This window comes from Strongylocentrotus purpuratus, unplaced genomic scaffold (assembly GCF_000002235.5).
Source record: "Strongylocentrotus purpuratus isolate Spur 01 unplaced genomic scaffold, Spur_5.0 spur5_scaffold_12, whole genome shotgun sequence".
Classification (NCBI taxonomy): domain Eukaryota; kingdom Metazoa; phylum Echinodermata; class Echinoidea; order Camarodonta; family Strongylocentrotidae; genus Strongylocentrotus; species Strongylocentrotus purpuratus.
Genome location: NW_022145597.1, coordinates 13,303,897 through 13,322,540, shown reverse-complemented (window position 1 = coordinate 13,322,540; position 18,644 = coordinate 13,303,897). Strand labels below are relative to the sequence as shown.

Sequence of the window (18,644 nt, the reverse complement as noted above, 5' to 3'; positions counted from 1 at the left end):
AGGTCGATAATTTTCCATGCAAGTTTTATCACCTGATTTGTAAATTGGCGTGACACGTGCATGTTTCCATTGACTAGGCACAACGCCCATGCGCAGTGATCGATTCAAAATATGTGTTAACAATGGAGCAATAATTGTGGCAATCGGCCTTAAGAGTTTTGCTGGGATATTATCCGGACCAGTAGCCTTATTCACTGGGAGTGTCCTTAATATATTCTCAACCTCACTAGTTAGTACATCCCTAAATTCGAACAAAGTTGCATGAGGGTACAGAAATCGTGTAGGTTCAGTTTGAGTAGTAGAAAATGTACCATGCAAAGCCTTACCAATAGTTGAGAAATAATTGTTAAAGGCATTTGACAATTCCTGACCTCGTAGACTTTCTTCTTGAACTTTAATGCAATGAATTTCAGTATCATTCTTCTTTGTGGGCACTAGATTTTGTAAAGTTTTCCAGACTTTTTTGACATCTCCCAAAGCAGATTCAATATTTCTCGAGACAAAACTTCGCTTCTCTTGTCGAATTTGTGCTGTTACATTATTTCTGGCTTTTTTATATTTGGCCCAGTCATCATCCTTCTTTGATTTCTTCGCTTTATTCTTTAAGCGATCTCTAGTGCGAATCAATTGTAAAATATCGAGCGTCATCCATGGAGAATATTTAAGTTTAACTCGTGTTCTCCGGAGTGGCGCGTGTTTATCAATGGCCGTTAATAAAAGAGACAGAAACACTGAGCAAGCCTTTACTGGGTCACTAATAGTATAGACAACATCAAAATCTATATCACCAATGTCTCTTTTGAAGGCTTCATTATCAAAATTTCTCAGACATCTTCCAGTTTTGTACCTATGATAATTATTGAATCCAGCTCTGGATTTACCAAGGACACAATAAATCATGTAATGATCAGTAATAGAAACTTCAACAACACCACTGTCAATTATCTTTTCATTACAGTTACTGAAAATTAGATCAACGATTGTCGCGGATCTCTGTGTCACCCGAGTAGGTTTTTCAATCAACTGAGTACAGTTGTATGACTCCATTATATCAAGAAGTTTTTTTGTGTGGTTTAGTATAGGGCTATTCATCACGTCACAATTAAAATCACCAAGAACATGATATGGCATTTTTAAGTTATCTATTTTTTGAATAACTTGCTCAAATTCCTCAAACACCTTCATGTTCGAATTCGGTGGTCGGTACCAGCAAACAACTAGAAATGGTTTCTGTTTATCAAGTTTAATTTCAGTTATAATCATTTCAATATCTGTATTTTGCAACAGGTCATTTCTTTTCAAAAATTCGATACCATTTCTAATAAAATTTGCAACACCACCACCGAATTTGTTTCTATCACGCCGTAAGATTGTGTACCCTGGTATACATAATTCACTGTCATCAATATCAGAACAGAGATGGGTTTCACTAAGTGTCATTATGTCCATACCACAACTATTTACCAAAGATCTTATTTCATCAATATGTTTTTTTAAAGATAGGCAATTCAAATGGCCTAACTTTAGTCCCTTTTGTAATTGTAATTTAGTTATTTCATTCTTAACAACGTCTAAATCATCACTTACGATTGATTCATTGATACGTTCTATTTCCCTACTCGTGTCATTGTTCGTTATAAAGGAAGGACTTGAACACTCGGAGAAGGGCAACTCTTTCCAGAGACAAACATCACATTTCCAGTCAGAGTTTGATCGGAAAAAGAAATCTGATACATCGGAACATTTCAAATGACCCCATTTGTAACAGCTAATACATAACATGGCATTTTGATTATTTCTTACTGGTTTTTTACAAAAAGTGCAAGGATATTTGGGAGGCATTGGAAGAGAAAAGTGCACATATGATGAACAAAACAAAATCGCAGATGTACAAAGGATTCAATATATACAACTTAAACGAGAGTATAATATCAAATAGTGACAGAGGGTATATGCCATAGTTCCTTTTATTCAAATACAAAGTTGAGGTTTTACGAGGAGAGTTCCAGAGTATGTAGGTCACTTTCATCCCTGATAGCTCTATTTATTGTTTTCCCATTTGATGCTTGGAGTTTTGCAATCACGCGACCATCACTAGACCATGCAGTGAGAACATTCTTGATCTTCTTCACGCTCTTCAAAAGCTGTAAGTTGGCTTTTGTTAACTGTTCTTGAATAGCAACATCAGTGCCTTTCAATCTCCGACGGCGAGAGATTACCGCATGCCGGGTCCGATACGATGTAAACTTGACAACAATAACTGAATTCCTAAAGTCAACCCTGGAACAAACAGTAACCCTAACCAGAAACCTAACATGAAACTCAACTGCAACCGTATAACTCTAACTATATACTTGACGAAACAATGCCGGGAGCTATTGCCGCATGAGCAAATTCCGGATCACCCAAACGGACAGCAAACCCATTTAGCCGAACAAGAATACCTAATACCTCAGTGACACCGCCGGACCGGTTACAAACAGACAGAGTTTTGGCCATTAGGGGAATGCAATAATTATTTGCTCGGTCTGTTGTCAGTCTGGTGTCGGTTTGGTGGGTGTGGATGAAGAATTAGTGTACGTCACACCAACAAGACTGTCACCAGACCACCAATAGACCGAACGAAAATATTACATTACGTCTATATGACCTATAATCTGTCAGTTTGGAGTCGGTCTGAAGTCGGTTTGGCGGTGTGACTGAGTTATGACACTTCGACGAATGGCTAAGAATCTGTCGGTTTGGTCTCGGACTGACCTCGGTTTGACGGTGTGATTGAGATATTACACTTCGACGAAAGGTTAAGAATCTGTCGGGTTGGTGTTGGGCTGAAGTCGGTTGGCGGTGTGACTGAGGTAAACTCCGACGAAAGGACACAGAAATCTGTTGGTTTGGAGTCAGTTTAAAGTCGGTTGGCGGTGTGACTGAGTTATAACACTTCGACGGTCAATTGCTTAGAATCTGTCGGTTTGGTGTCGGTTTGGTGTCGAGCTGAAGTCGGTTGGCGGCACGGTGACTGAGGTATTAAACCCTTCGAAAGGAGAAAGAAATCTGTTGGTTTGGTGTCGGGCTGAATTCGGCTGACGGTGTGACTGAGGTGTAACACTTTGACGAATGGCTAAGAATCTGTCGGTTGGTGTCGGGCCAAAGTTGGTTCGGCGGTGTGATTGAGATATTACACTTCGACGAATCGAATGGAGAAGGAAATCTGTTTGTTTAGTGTCAGGCTTAAGTCGGTTTGGCGGTGTGATTGAGATATTACACTTCGACGAATGGCTAAGAATATGTCGGGTTGGTGTCAGGCTGAAGTCGGTTGGCGGTGTGACTGAGGTATTACACTTCGACGAATGGCTAAGAATCTGTCGGGTTGGTGTCGGGCTGAAGTCAGTTTGGCGGTGTGACTGAGTTATTACACTTCAACGAATGGTTAAGAATCTGTCGGTTTGGTGTCGGGCTGAAGTCGGTTTGACGGTGTGACTGAGATAATACACTTCGACAAATGGAAAAGGAAATCTGTTGGTTTGGAGTCAGTTTGAAGTCGGTTGGCGGTGTGCTTGAGGTATAACACTTCGACGAATGTTAAAGAATCTGTCGGTATAGTGTCGGGCTGAAGTCGGTCGACGGTGTGACTGAGTTATTACACTTCGACGAATGGCTAAGAATCTGTCGGTTTGGTGTCGGTTTGACGGTGTAGCTAAAGAAGAATTAGCATGATGAGAAACAATGTAATATTTTGGATTTGTCTGTTGTCGGTCATGACTTGTCAGCGTGACTGACATGTTTCTACCGACGAGACCCAAGCAAAACCGAACAAGATTTTTTCTTTAAACTATTTAAATGTACATATATATATCATAAGCTCACCAAACCACAAATACCAACGAAATGCATACAATGAATATATAATGTCATATAAAACAATACTCAATAATGATGTGACATACATTTTACCAAAAATCTACTTAAAATTTCTTGAAAGATTTCCCATTTTTAAACAAATCTGACAACTCATAGATTTGCATCTCAAAGAAAAGAAAAGAAAAAAAAAGAAAGGAAAAGATAAATAAACAAAGAAGAACGAAGGCCTTACAATATCACGAATTTCCAAGCACCGATCGGATTGGTATCGGTTCTCGGGTGTGCCCGAGACATTAATAAAAACCAAGAAGATCAAATTTTTCAATTCCATTTGCAATTATTAATCAAAAACGACATCATGGCGTTAGCAACCAGCCTCATGCTCATTCAATATTTACATGAGTACAAAAGAGTGTCATGTTAGCAGATGGATGGTTGCATTTCCATCAATTCGACTTCATGTAAAAAAATGAGTTTGAACTTTGAAAAAGTTGAACAATGCAAATGATTTTAATAATAGTAACGATAATATTAATAATGGGTTCTTGTATAGCGCACATAATAATATCGAATAATATCGAATAATTAACCGACCTCGTGTAAAATGAGTTTGAAAAGTGAAAAGGTTCCACAGTGAAAATATAATTAAATTAAATTAAAAAGCATGTTTTGAGCTCATCCATCGAAGCACTTCCACGCCAGAACACCTTGTAAATACAGCGGATGTACATCGTTCACAGATCTAGAGTAGCCAAATAAGAAGCGTCCGTTACACATACATACATACGCTTACGAGTTAACCCCTAGGATCCCAGTCCCTCTAACGAGACCGCCTGGAAACGAACGAGAGACCGAACGAAAAATTCTATTACCCCGAACGTCTTGCATGTTTACCAGTTCCATTTTATATTATATACTTTTATCTTTCTTCCTCGCTTTGCTTCTTGCTTCATCTCTCTATCTCTCTCTCTCTCATCTATCTATTCATCTATATTTCCATATCTTTTCTCTCTCTCTCTCTCTCTTTTTCTCTCTCTCTCTCTCATCTATCTATCTTGTTAACTATATATTCATCTATCTATCTATCTCTTTCCCCACTCTCTATCTATCCCCCCTCTCTCCCCCTCTCTCTCTTTCTGTTCCACATTTTAGCTGTAACATTTGTGTTTTTTCCATTGACATTGTTTTGGTCTCATTCTAGTCTAAAAAGTATATAAAGTCAGAAGTTTATTTCAGTAAACCTACACGCACCAAGCCCAGCCTTTAAGGATGTTCACTTTTCATGTCCGTATTTAATGATTTATAAAATAATCTATCTTGTCATTCATTACTACGATTCGGGATTATTTACCTCCATATCACTTCAAGAAATGATTATGTTTTTGCTAAATGTATTATGCTGTGTGAATGCATGGAGTATGAACAAAAGCAATCAATCAAAAAACGGCCAAGCTTGCTTGTGCGACTTGCGTTTACAGCGCGTACTACCATTTCGAAACACTTTTCCTCCACAAGACGACTGGAGTAATATTGATGATGAGAGACCGCCATCTTGCCTGTTGCTTCATGGTTACCATGGCAACGACTATCTGATCAGCATAGGCCTTTTATGAAGATTGAATCGCAACGGTCGTATAGAGAGTTTTATTATTGTATAGTTGCTTGATCGTATGAAACGTGCTGGTGAATAGGTTTCTACAATGCCCTTGTATTTCTCGTCAAGGTTGTAACCATGTCAATATTCGCGTGGACAAGGATGATACGAATCTACTTTAGTTTTATCTGAATAAAACATATTGGCTTATTATTATCATAAGGATAGCACTCTCACTTATATTGCACTTTTTATGGAATTCTCTCCCTTACACCCTATACGTTGTATACCCAATACAATAACTGTAACATTCATACCTTGACTCAAAACTCATCTTTTTAAATTAGCATATCAATAGCAATAAAGGATAAGTAATGTTATAATATTTCTCTCTGTAAGAACTTCATTTTTTCTATATATCCTTCTGTTTATTATATATATATATATATATGTATATATTGTAAAGCACATTGAAATGTCAACAGACATGAAATGCGCTATTAAAGAACTAAAGTGTTATTATTACTATTATTTAATACACCAACCTTAGCTACATTGTATTTAAAATAGAAAATTGTTTGAATATGACATCAGTGGTGATTTTTCAATATCATTAAGGGGGCATGGGGGTTTGCAAGAACCCCCTCATTCAGAATAATTTATGTTAAACAGTCTGAATTTGACCACAAACATATCGGCTTGGATAAGTAGGAATATAGCATATTTGTTAATACTAAACTTGAATTGACTCTATATCGGTGTATAGATAAATGTTGCTATGATCTTTTTTCCATTGATATCATTATCATTATTTTTTTAATCATCAGTATTATCTTTCTCATTATTATCTTTATTATTATTATCATCATCATCATTATTATCATCGTCATCATTAACATCACCATCGACAGTACTATCAATTATTATAATTATCATTATCGAAAATCTATTTATAGGGTAACGACACACTAAGACAATAGACAAAAATGGGTTGAGACTTCGCGATAAGTTTGTGGCGAATTAATATCTCATACGTTCTGCTAGTCAGCCTTCTACTAATTAAGGGCATTCCAACCCTTCTAATAAGTTCATTTGAGTGTAAACAGAAACAAAATAACTGCTTCGAATGCGATAAACTCGCTGATCTCCGAAAAGTGGAGGGATAACAACAACAGAGAGAAACAGGATCACGACGGTTAAACAGTAAAAAAAGAAAAAAAACATTTCAAATATCCTTCATATAATTGAGGCAACACACTTGGCATTCAGAGAGACAAAATTGAAATTGCTTAATTTAAACCTCAAACCTGACGATAATAAAGAACACATTGCCAAGCATTACGTTGCTAGGCAACGGACTACATCTGCGGAAGATCTTGCGGGAAAGGGCGGCAACATCACGTTTCCAACAAAATATTTGTTCAGAAAACCGTCATTTGGCATGAAGTGGGAGAACAAAAGGCAAGTTAAAATTTTGTTAAGTGAATCTAAAGGAGATTTAACGAGATTTCTCGTGTTTTGCACACGAGATGTATTCAAATGGAAACTCTTTCAGTCCCGAAAGAGCAATAAAGTTATATTTCGTTGGTTAATTTATAAAGCGCTATGTAAAGATGAATTATTATTATTATCATTATAAAATTGTTAGTTGGAAATTGTTATTAGAATTCTGATCATGTATCATATTGTTGTAGGTTAACATTACTTCGTATTTTTGTTATGCGCTAAGAAACATTGTATTAAGCGCTTTATAAAATAATGTAATATATTATTGTTATTATTATAATGATACCATAAAGAGCATAATAAACTGGGAAGTCTTTCTATGCACTTAACAAGTCAAAAGCTATATATACAACTCAAGCAAAAGACACATTACAGAGATATGGAACTGCACCTTGATATTGATAACATATAGTAAAACATTAAATTTACCTAATTCCTAAATTCAATCATTATGACAACAATTAGAAATGGTGTTCAAACGATAATGTTGTTATCAATAGAAGTATTTTTTTTTATCAACGGATGAAAAATCTTTAACTGGAGTGGACTAAAACTACAAGAGTGCACCAGAATGGCAGAAGGTAGAGTGAAATAGAGAGATGTTGCAATCAACCTCCGAACCGGGAGAAGATACTTAGATAGATAGATAGATAGAAAACATTTTGTTGATGCGAATAAAGCTAAGGTGTTTTGAAATATTAGATAGTTTATTCATATCTAAGTAAGATGTATCCGAATATATAGTGAAGAATACGCCAAATTAGATTATACCATCCATTAATCCCCTCTGCCTTAGAACATACGTCAGTAATAATAACCTTCCAAAAGTAGATGCAATTATATAGGATAGAACGAAATCCAAATGAATTGAACTCAATTGAGCTCAGTTTGGTTTGGTTTGGTTTTATTTTCCGTAAAAAACATAACATATAGATATAAATAAACATAACAAATAAATTTTTTTTTTACATGTGTAACAAACATACGGCTGGATTGCTCTATACTATTAATTTGATGGCTTTGTTCTTCCTAGAAGCTAACATCGTATTCAATTAATATGCAAACTCAAGCTTGTCGTATACAAAATGGCAGTCAAGTGTGATACTTTTGGGACAAAAGGCAAAGAGAACAACATTGTATGGACAACAAACCGTGATTAATCAGAGTAAGATTAATCAACATTTTGGACAACCTAAATGATGATATTTTGCTATCTGTCGATACAAAATAATAAATGTTTGGGTTCTATGAATGAGACGTGGAATTGCAAACCGTATGGACAGGGATTTGAGATTACATTTTGCAGTCTATACAATGTCATGTATTTCGACGTGCTAAATAATGCTAATGAACGCAGTGTGAAACTTGGACAGCGAATTGAGATGAAAATTTGATTTCCATGTGGTCATGTGGTCACTGAAATATCTTGGTGTGGTAATGAAGGCAGTGTGACATTAATACCGTATGGACAGCGAATTGAGATGGAATTTTGTTTTCTATGTGATTTGAAATATCTTGGTGTGGTTATGAAGGCAGTGTGTCTTTAATACCGTATGGACAGCGAATTGAGATGAAATTTTTATTTCCATGGGGTCACTGAAATATCTTGGTGTGGTTATGAAGGCAGTGTGTCTTTAATACCGTATGGACAGCGAATTGAGATGAAATTTTTATTTCCATGGGGTCACTGAAATATCTTGGTGTGGTTATGAAGGCAGTGTGTCTTTAATACCGTATGGACAGCGAATTGAGATGAAATTTTTATTTCCATGGGGTCACTGAAATATCTTGGTGTGGTTATGAAGGCAGTGTGTCTTTAATACCGTATGGACAGCGAATTGAGATGAAATTTTTATTTCCATGGGGTCACTGAAATATCTTGGTGTGGTTATAAAGGCAGTGTGTAAGTGTGGACAGCGAATTGAGATGGAATTTTGTTTTCTATGTGATTTGAAATATCGTGGTGTGCTAATGAACCTGGCAAGAGAACCCCATTGTATGGGCAGCTAATCGTTATTACCAAGAATACTTGTAATCAAAATAATTAGCAACTGAAATGCTTGTATGGACAGCAAATGAAAAAAACAATTGCTGTCCATACAATCTAAGATGTTTTGACGCGCCATTGAACGCGATGTTAAACTTCATACCGTATGTACAACGAAATGAAAAAGCACGCTACTGCTCAGAAACAATTTGAGAAATATACCCATGAAAGCGGCGTAAGATGTTACAACGCATGGACAGCAAATTGAGAACATTAATTGTTTTGCTGTTCAAACAATGTGACATTGCGGGGTGCTTTATACCTACGCGGTGTGTGTCTCTCAGACAGTATGAACAGCTTAACCTAACCAAACAAGGCTAATCAAATTTAGAACCAACAAAAAACTGGTATGAACAGGCACAGGCAAACTAGAGTCACGTGCACTCATTGGTGCTTGGTTATTAATTGCTTTCTCAAACAATTCACTCTGTATCGTCATTGTTCTCTCCTCATTTCCGCCGTATCTATGGCCTTTTTGATAAACCTGACATTTGCCGCTTCACTATTGGTCTAAGCAGTTGTCTGCACGAGAAGAAGATTTTACCTGTGCGCGTCACGTTTTCGAATTAAACCTTCGTGTTGGTTATACGCCAATGAAAAAACTTATATTGATGGTGGTGGTATTTTTGTTGGTTTGTAAAAGAAACCTAGTGCCTCTCGACGTGAAAAGCTTCTGTTAACTGAGAATTATAATACATTTATTAGATAATCTTGACTTTGTTCAATCTAAAGCGCAGAGTTCGCGCCAAACATTGCTGATCGGCAGAGCAGCATCATCATAAAGACTTGAACCGCCATATCCATTTGTGGTCGTATAAGCCAAGTAGAATCACTTTGCAACATTGATATTGAATCCTATTTGGATGTAATTAAACGCTCCCACTCCGCCGTTTTAATTTGGAAAGCTTTACCAACCAAACGAACCCCGACCTTCCAATTTCTGGCTTGTCTGTAGCAATTACTGCGCCATTACGAAACGAAGGATTAAAACGCGAATCAAGTCTGAATTGACATTCTACCGTAAAAAGCATCCGTCGACGGCAGAGCGGGATTTGTTCCCAGATTATAAGGACACTTGTGGCGCTGGCAGTGGATTAGGAGACGTCCGCGTGCAGTAGACAAAAACATCGCGGATTACCTACCGATTTTAATATGATCCGTCAACCTTGTTGCAAACCTCACGGATTCATTAAAAGAGCTTTTAACATATTCACACTGTTAGTGGAAAAATAGACAAATTGAGAAGCATTTTTTGACTATTGAGCGAGAGACAAAACCGTTGTTTTACATAGCGCTTCATCGGAAACGTGTTCAACCCACTTCGCTCGGTTCATCGACGACGTTGCGACTACCTCCGACGCCTTTGATCACGCCTTGCCGACATCATGGCTCAAATCAAGCAAGACTTGATGTTATTTCTCGTCTTGATGTGTATGATGCACTGCAGTCAGGTAAGTGAATCAAACATAAACTTGTAAATTTATATTTAATAGTTAATCCGATCGCATGCAAGAAATCAACTCGAAGGCAATTTAATTGTCCTTTATCAATACAAAATTGTAAAGGTATCATGAACAGCTTCGTCAACGACATCTTCGAGCGAATCGCCGGCGAAGCTTCCCGTCTCGCCCCGTACAACAAGAAGTCGTTGACGAAGCTGTCCATGGTAGCTATGGCCCGACTTGAGATGCCGGTGGGAGGATGAACCGCATGAGGATTTTGTAGATGTAGATTCCTTTTCCCGTGCCTCTTCCACCCAGTATCCTCCTCTGGGCAGCTTAAAGCATAATGGCGTAATATTCACTAACTATCTATGTTAGATGGGAACCCATTTCTTTTCCTCAAATTTATACTGGATTTTTTTTTATTGGATAAAACACAACATACCAAAACATTTTTTTTTTCACCGCTGGGCAGCTTAAAGCATAATGGCGTAATATTCACTAACTATCTATGTTAGATGGGAACCCATTTCTTTTCCTCAAATTTATACTGGATTCTTTTTTTTTTATTGGATAAAACACAACATACCAAAACATTTTTTTTTTCTCGAATAACAAGGTTTTGATGATACAACGGTGGAACAGAATTTCTTTGAATTTCTCCTCTACTTTTGATGAAAAAGACTTTCGAGAAACCAACAATACCATAATTTCAATGGGCCTACCCTTTTGCCACGTTTTTAGAAATCATGTTCAATTTCCCATGTTCGCACATATCTACTATTATTTTGTTGAATTCAAATTTGGATTTAAAATACAAGTAAAATCACAAAGCGATACATACATGTAACAATGGTGGAAGTAATTTGCGCAATGAACTGACGTAGAGTATACGAAGTGTGTGTAACATAAACAACTAAAGGTGATAGAAAAAGCTATTCAAATTGCGTTCAGATGATTTTTCGAAAAAGAAGTTTTTATTCGTTTAGGCGATAACAATTATATTTGATCATATCATTTAGACTAGGCTACACTATGAAACTAATGAAGGATTCAAATACATATTTATTACCATTTCAGTAGAGAGAGATATATATATATATATATATATATATATATATATATATATATATATAGAGAGAGAGAGAGAGAGAGAGAGAGAGAGAGAGAGAGAGAGAGAGATTATTTTGTCGTAGACAGTTTGAATTATGACTTTGATACATACACTTGAAAATATCGAGAGACTTGGAGGAGTGAAGCATTTTTAATTTCAGTTTGTGACGGGTTCCATAGTTGAGACCAATCATCATCACTATCATCATAATCATTATCATAATCGTCATCGTATCATCATCATCGTCGTCATCATTATCATCATCAACGTCATATTCATCGTTTCATTATCATCATAATCATAATTATCAACGTCACATTCATCGTAGCATCATCATCATCGTCATAATCATCAACAACAACACCAACGACAACAACAACAGCAACACCATCAACGTCGTCATCAACGTCGTTAATTTAATGATTAGAACATTCATTTTATTGAAACGGTTCCAAAATCTTAAGTAACTGGTGAACTGAATTGTTTTATCTATCGTTAATGCAGTCCGATCCTTATATTGACATTTCATCGTTTTGGGTAAAGATTTATATACAAGTGCTTATAAAGGAATGTATCAGGAATAATGTTAGTGACAAAAGTTTAATATTATCAGTTCATATCGCTGCTGCAGAGTGCTTTTTTTTAAAAGCACACATACTCGGAAAATAGTTAGAATATCAAACCGTATACGATTCAAGTATGAAAGGTTTGCTAAACGCCGTAAAGATCTTTAGGAAGTTTTGTAAAGGATAGTTTGGACATTTCCGCTATTCGGCTGACAGACGACTTTGTCTTACGAAGAACGAAACAATGTGTTTGATTTAGTGGAAATTGAAAGCAAAGAACGCGAAAATGGATCGATGGACTGACTTTTAAATCATGATTATCCCAAGAATTGTAACATGAATTACAGTCGCAAAGACTTCAAGAAATCATAACTCTTTTGCTATTTCAAGGGTACTTATTTTATTACCTCCAGAAATCCAAATTAGTGAAATCCACTCAAAAGCAGTGGTTAAATTGTAAAATCATTTTCAAAGTTATTTAACTATTTCTGTCGAAATAAGTTAATTACTGCAATGTTTGCTCAGCAAATAAAACAAGTCTTTCACTTCCAACAGCATATTTAAATCTAACCACATCAAATCGAAACCCTAGCCCTAATTATTTCTGACGGCATAGACCAACGAGCAAATATAACCTGTTCAAATGTTGGAGAACCCACAATACATATCAATATTTGCGGCTTGTGGAATAAGATCAGTTCTTCATTTTGTGACTGCATCAACAAATTATACGTGTTTACGTTTTTAGATCACGTCCCTGCCCTTACATTTATTCATTGGTTATTTATTTTTGCATGTTCACAATTTCATCACAATTCACTGGAGTTGATATGATATATATCAGCTACCGAGGAGCGTTTTGAAAGTGCGGGGGCTGAACATGACTGTTCGACCCTTCTGTCTCGGTTCTGGAAGAAATTTCCGGAGTGATGGGTGGCTCCGAGGGTATCCGACGGTCTTCTGTTGCAAGCAAGGCCAATGATTGCCTTCCCTTTTTCGGGAGGGGAGGACAAGACTGGGGGAACGCAAAATTCTAGTGAACCTAGCTACTAAGTGGGAGAAGGTCGAATTTTGCTTTCTCCCAACGCTCTTTGTCGACAGAGCAAACAACTCTAAAAGAAAGCAGAAACATCAGAAAAAAGCAAACTGGTTAAAGTTTGAATAAAATCGGACAAGAAATAAGAATTGTTTTCTCAGTGGGATAAGGAAGCTTTCTGTCGTTAATTTAAACATTTTATTTGACGACTTCTAAATTTCGGAGGGAGGAGACAACCTCTTTCACCTTTTATTTCTCGAATTAGAGACACCCCTCATTCCATTTGAATCGCGGACCCTCTCGTCTCACACACATGATCATACATAAGGAATCACAAGACGGATAATGCGATATTTTCGTGTTTTTGTATTGTGCGAAAGAGAGGGAGCGAAGCGACCGAGCATGAAGATTTCCAATTTTGGAAAACTTAAACTATGCATTCTAGAGAATCCTACAACCAAATTATCGTATGCACAAAATTTGGTATGTATTGAAAGAAGTGGGGGGGGGGGGGCTGCATCATATTTATCCTATAATTTAATTAAACATATGCTTTCAATTATTTGTCGATTCTGCTCAATAAACAGTCATATTCATCTAATCATTAGATTTGTTTTGGACTGTCGTATTTTCAAGCAATTCGCGAACAATGGTAGTCCTTCTTCCGCAAACGATCTTATAAAGTTTAATTAAATATGACAACTTGACAATTTTTCTTATATTTTTACTATAAAAATTGTAATGTATATTTGCTTATTTATGATTAATTGTCAGAAATTACTGCATACTATTGAATATTGTTACGTAATGTTGTTCATTTGAAATGCACGCCGAATCTTGATTCTGTCACTCTGTTGATTACATTCATATGAAAAGCAGAAGAAAATAGATATAATCATATCAAAACAAGTCCTCCAGTTCCACGGCCCATGTCAATGATAAAAATAATTTGATTGGTATCTTGTATAGAGCTCATATCCAGCTAGCGTGATGCTCAAGGTGCTCCAACATTACGTCGGTTTAAGCTACTGATTCTAGGATTTGAAATTGCAATTACAATCCGTGAGAGGAGATCATCAGGATTCTATGTGCAAACATTCTACGTGTATGAACATGCTAGAAGTGCAGATCATTTATGCCGTTATCGAAATTGTGTAGAAGGTTGAAATGATCATTTAAAGCTTTGCTCACAGGAATTAACACTACATGTTGAAGTATTACATTAAAATAAATGTTGACTTTCTCGGCATGTCCTTGTATGAATTTTGTATCTGTTTTAGTTCCTTAATCATGTTAATGTACGAACGCACATATATTTGTCAAATGCAGAAATAAATAAATATATTTCACTTTCAATAATCGTTGATGTGTAGCAATTTGGCAATCTACCAAAAATGCTGTGAACAGCAGAACTGGCAATTAAGATAATACCTTTCGGAAATTAAAGGTATGTTCACAGAAAGGCATAAACTGCATCGAAACCACAGACAAATAAACGGGACATTACTCTAAGTAAATGTGATACAACCATTCGGAATATAATTTGAACAAATCCCTGCGATTTTGTTGTTGTTGACTATTGTTTATTGTGCTTCCATTCAACAAATTCATAAGAAACAAAATTACATTATATAGATAATACAAAAAACAAGCTCATACGTTTCGAATAATATGACAAATAATGACAGAATGGGAACAATCTAACATAAAATACCTAAAACTTCCACTCCCCCTTAACTCCCCAACCCCACTATCTAATACAAGATACAAAGGCCTACACACACACACAAATATATACGAGGACCCACACACTGATCACATGAATATTGAAGGACGCTTATAATATATACCAATTCATCCATAATTATGTAACATTTTTCGTAATACGTAAATAACAACTTGGAATTTATCATTCCCCTAAACTGACTTTACATCTTCGTTAGATGAACAAGCACTCCTCGAAACATGGCTGTTCGCAAAATGTCTTTTATATATGCAGACGATTCTCGTCATTATTCATCCGCAAAAATCGATATCCCCATTCAATGGATATCGACTACACAACCATTGTTACGTATTGTTTAGTTGGTAAATCTACATTGCTATTTCTTTCTCGGGAGAGGAGTGATTGTACGCCTTAAGCTCTGCCGCAAATGGCGTTCGATATCGAATTGACAGAAATCAAAGTTCGGTTGCAAAAAGCTTTTCAATCAATTTTGATGGACATTGAAATGAAAAGGAAACTATGACCAATTGTAGTTCCTCCATTTTATCTCCACGAGAGATTTTTCGGTGACTCGCTATCAAATGGAGAAATATCATGACTAATGGGTAAATGAAATAGGTACAGAGGTAAATATCATGTGAGAAAGCTGACGAAAAAAAAGTAGTGTAATTGTGAAGAATAGAAAGGATGAAAAGGGAGACAACTGAAAGGAAATGAGAAGAAATTCTTAATCGTCTTAACAATCAGCGGGCTACGGATGACAAGGTACAGGGTTCGAGCTCCTGTCATGGTACTAGTGTCATTTGGCAAGACATTAGCCTACATTAATTTGACACACTCGACCCAGGTGAAGTAAATGAAAACCTGACAGGAATATTAATTTCTTTAAATGCTAGAGAGCCGTGATGGCAGCCATGCTAAAGCCAGGGTAACGATTGGAGCGCCAGAAGTGTTAAGTCTGAGAGACAATCATGAGCGCGACACAAGAACCCATAGAACAATTTTTATATTTTAATCATTACCGTCTATTACAATAATAGTATTTATGGGGGAATTGAGAAAGAAATACGACACGCAGATGTTACTACATGTATTTTAACTAGGAACATCACTATAACACGAAATATATTGGCATGTTTTTATTTTCAGATGTTTTCCTTTTTTTTCCCAAAGCTATGTTGCTCTTACATATTAATTAATTTAGGGGAAAAGACACCATGATTTTACTTTGATGAAAAAGTACTGGCACGCTTAAGTGCAAGTTAGTGTCAGTTAAAATTTAACAATATCAGCTTTGACATGATTTGTACCATTTCAATTTTTCACCCTATGTTACATGCATATCCCCCTGACACCACCTTTTAAAAGGGGGCGTTATTGTACCTCCCGATCGAGTACAGTTTTGTAACTCTCCTCCCGATAGGGTACATTTATGTACCTCTCTTTTCTACATATTACAGTTGTGTAGCTCTCTTCCCGATAGGGTTAAGTTTTGTACCTCTCTTTCCGATAGGGTACATTTTGTACCTCTCTTCCAGATAGGGTAAAGTTTTGTACCTCTCTTCCCGATAGGGTAAAGTTTTGTAACTCTCCTCCCGATAGGGTACATTTTTGTACCTCTCTTTTCTATATATTACAGTTGTGTACCTCTCTTCCCGATAGGGTTAAGTTTTATACCTCTCTTTCCGATAGGGTACATTTTGTACCTCTCTTCCAGATAGGGTAAAGTTTTGTACCTCTCTTCCCAATAGGGAACAGTTTTGTACCTCTCCTCCCGATAGGGTACATGTTTGTACCTCTCTTTTCTATATATTACAGTTGTGTACCTCTATTCCCGATAGGGTAAAGTTTTGTACCTCTCTTCCCGATAGGGTAAAGTTTTGTACCTCTCTTCCCGATAGGGTAAAGTCTTGTACCTCTCTTCCCGATAGGGTAAGATTTTGTGCCTCTCTTCCCGATAGGGTACATTTTTAAAACTCTCTTCCCGAAAGAATACAGATTTTGTACCTCTCTCCCCGATAGAGTACAGTTTTTGTGCCTCTCTTCCCGATAGAGTACAGTTTTTTTTTTACCTCTCTTCGCGATAGGGTAAAGTTTTGTACCACTCTTCCCGATAGGGTAAAGTTTTGTACCTCTCTTCCCGATAGGGTAAGGTTTTGTAACTCTCTTCCCGATAGGGTACATTTTTAATACTCTCTTTCCGAATGGATACAGATTTTGTACCTCTCTTCCCGATAGAGTACAGTTTTTTTTACCTCTCTTCGCGATAGGGTAAAGTTTTGTACCTCTCTTCCCGATAGGGTAAGGTTTTGTAACTCTCTTCCCGATAGGGTACATTTTTAAAACTCTCTTCCCGAAAGGATACAGTTTATGTACCTCTCTACTCGATAGGGTAAAGTTTTGTACCTCTCTACTCGATAGGGTACAGTTTGAGTACCTCTCTTTCCTATAAGTTACAGTTTTGTACCTCTCTTCCCGATAGGGTAAAGTTTTGTACCTCTCTTCCCGATAGGGTAAGGTTTTGTACCTCTCTTCCCGATAGAGTACATTTTTGAAACTCTCTTCCCGAAAGAGTACAGTTTTGTGTACCTTTCTTTCCGATAGAATGCAGTTTTTGTACCTCTTTTCGCGATAGGGTAAAGTGTTGTAACACTCTTCCCGATAGGGTACATTCTTTTAATTCTATTTCCGAAAGGATACAGTTTTGTACCTCTCTTCCCTATAGAGTGCAGTTTTTGTACCTCCCTTCCCGATAGGGTACAGCTGTTGAACCTCTTGTACCTCACTCCTAGAAGTATGTCATATTTTTAACAGGAGTGCAATTAAACCTATTAAAAGGGTACACTAATTGGGTGTCTTCCCTGTCGTTACATTTCTATCTCAGAATATTCACATCTTTAGGAGGGACATCTTAATAATCGCGAACCTTAAAATCCTTCAAACCTTAATGTACTTGCATTTCAAACATTAGAAACCTCAGCACATACATGATTGCAATCTTTAAAGTACTAACGCAACCAAACGACTGAATTTAAACAAACCATGTAAACAATGCACAACAAAAAACGAGCATCTAAGCAATCACTCGCAGACGATACCCTTTCCCGCCATTTCTGCGCTCAGCATATTTTCATTTAGATTTTGTCTATACCGTTTCCATGCCAACCGTTCTACAACGTGTACCAAGTGGATATACGTTAAAAGCATTGCAATCAACGAAAGGACAGTCGTTATTGTTTCTTTCCTCAAGGCCCTTTATTCAGGCTGTGTGTGTGTAATATTGTGTTGACCCATTTCGCTACTTTCGTTTTGCAATTTCTTGATTAAAAAGTGGTGCACACCTTTCGTATTTTCGCTGATCAAATTCATCCATGGCCCCATTTAAAGGTCATTTCTAACATTGGATCAAAACGTCGCTTATAGGAAGTTTAACTTAATGAAGATCAAATTTAAGAGGCAACTGAGTGTAAAAAAACTGAAAAGGATTCATTTTTTTTATTTAAAAAAAGGAAAGATAGATACATGTAGATAATAATGATTATAATAGTAACAATTGTGGGTTCTCGTATAGCGCTCATGTTGTCAGACGTGATACTCCTGGCTTTAAAATGGCTGCAATTATGGCGCTTGAGCATGTTAAGGAATTAATTCCTGCCAGGTCCCAGTTTACCTCACATGAGTCGAGTGTGGAAAGTGTAGACTCATATCTTGCCAAAGGACATTAGTGCCAGGACGGGAGTCGAACCGCCAACCAC

At 36.8% G+C, this 18,644-nt stretch overlaps 1 protein-coding gene across 1 annotated transcript in view; it reads left to right on the top strand.

The window, feature by feature from the left end:
* Nucleotides 1–9,547: 9,547 nt before the first annotated feature.
* Nucleotides 9,548–18,644, top strand: part of LOC752125 (adhesion G protein-coupled receptor L2) — a 39,305-nt gene continuing 30,208 nt past the window's right edge. Inside the window, exon 1 of the mRNA XM_030981849.1 lies at nucleotides 9,548–10,456. Within this exon, the coding sequence (XP_030837709.1) occupies nucleotides 10,391–10,456 (66 nt within the window). The 5' untranslated portion in view covers nucleotides 9,548–10,390. The remainder of the gene's footprint in view (nucleotides 10,457–18,644) is intronic.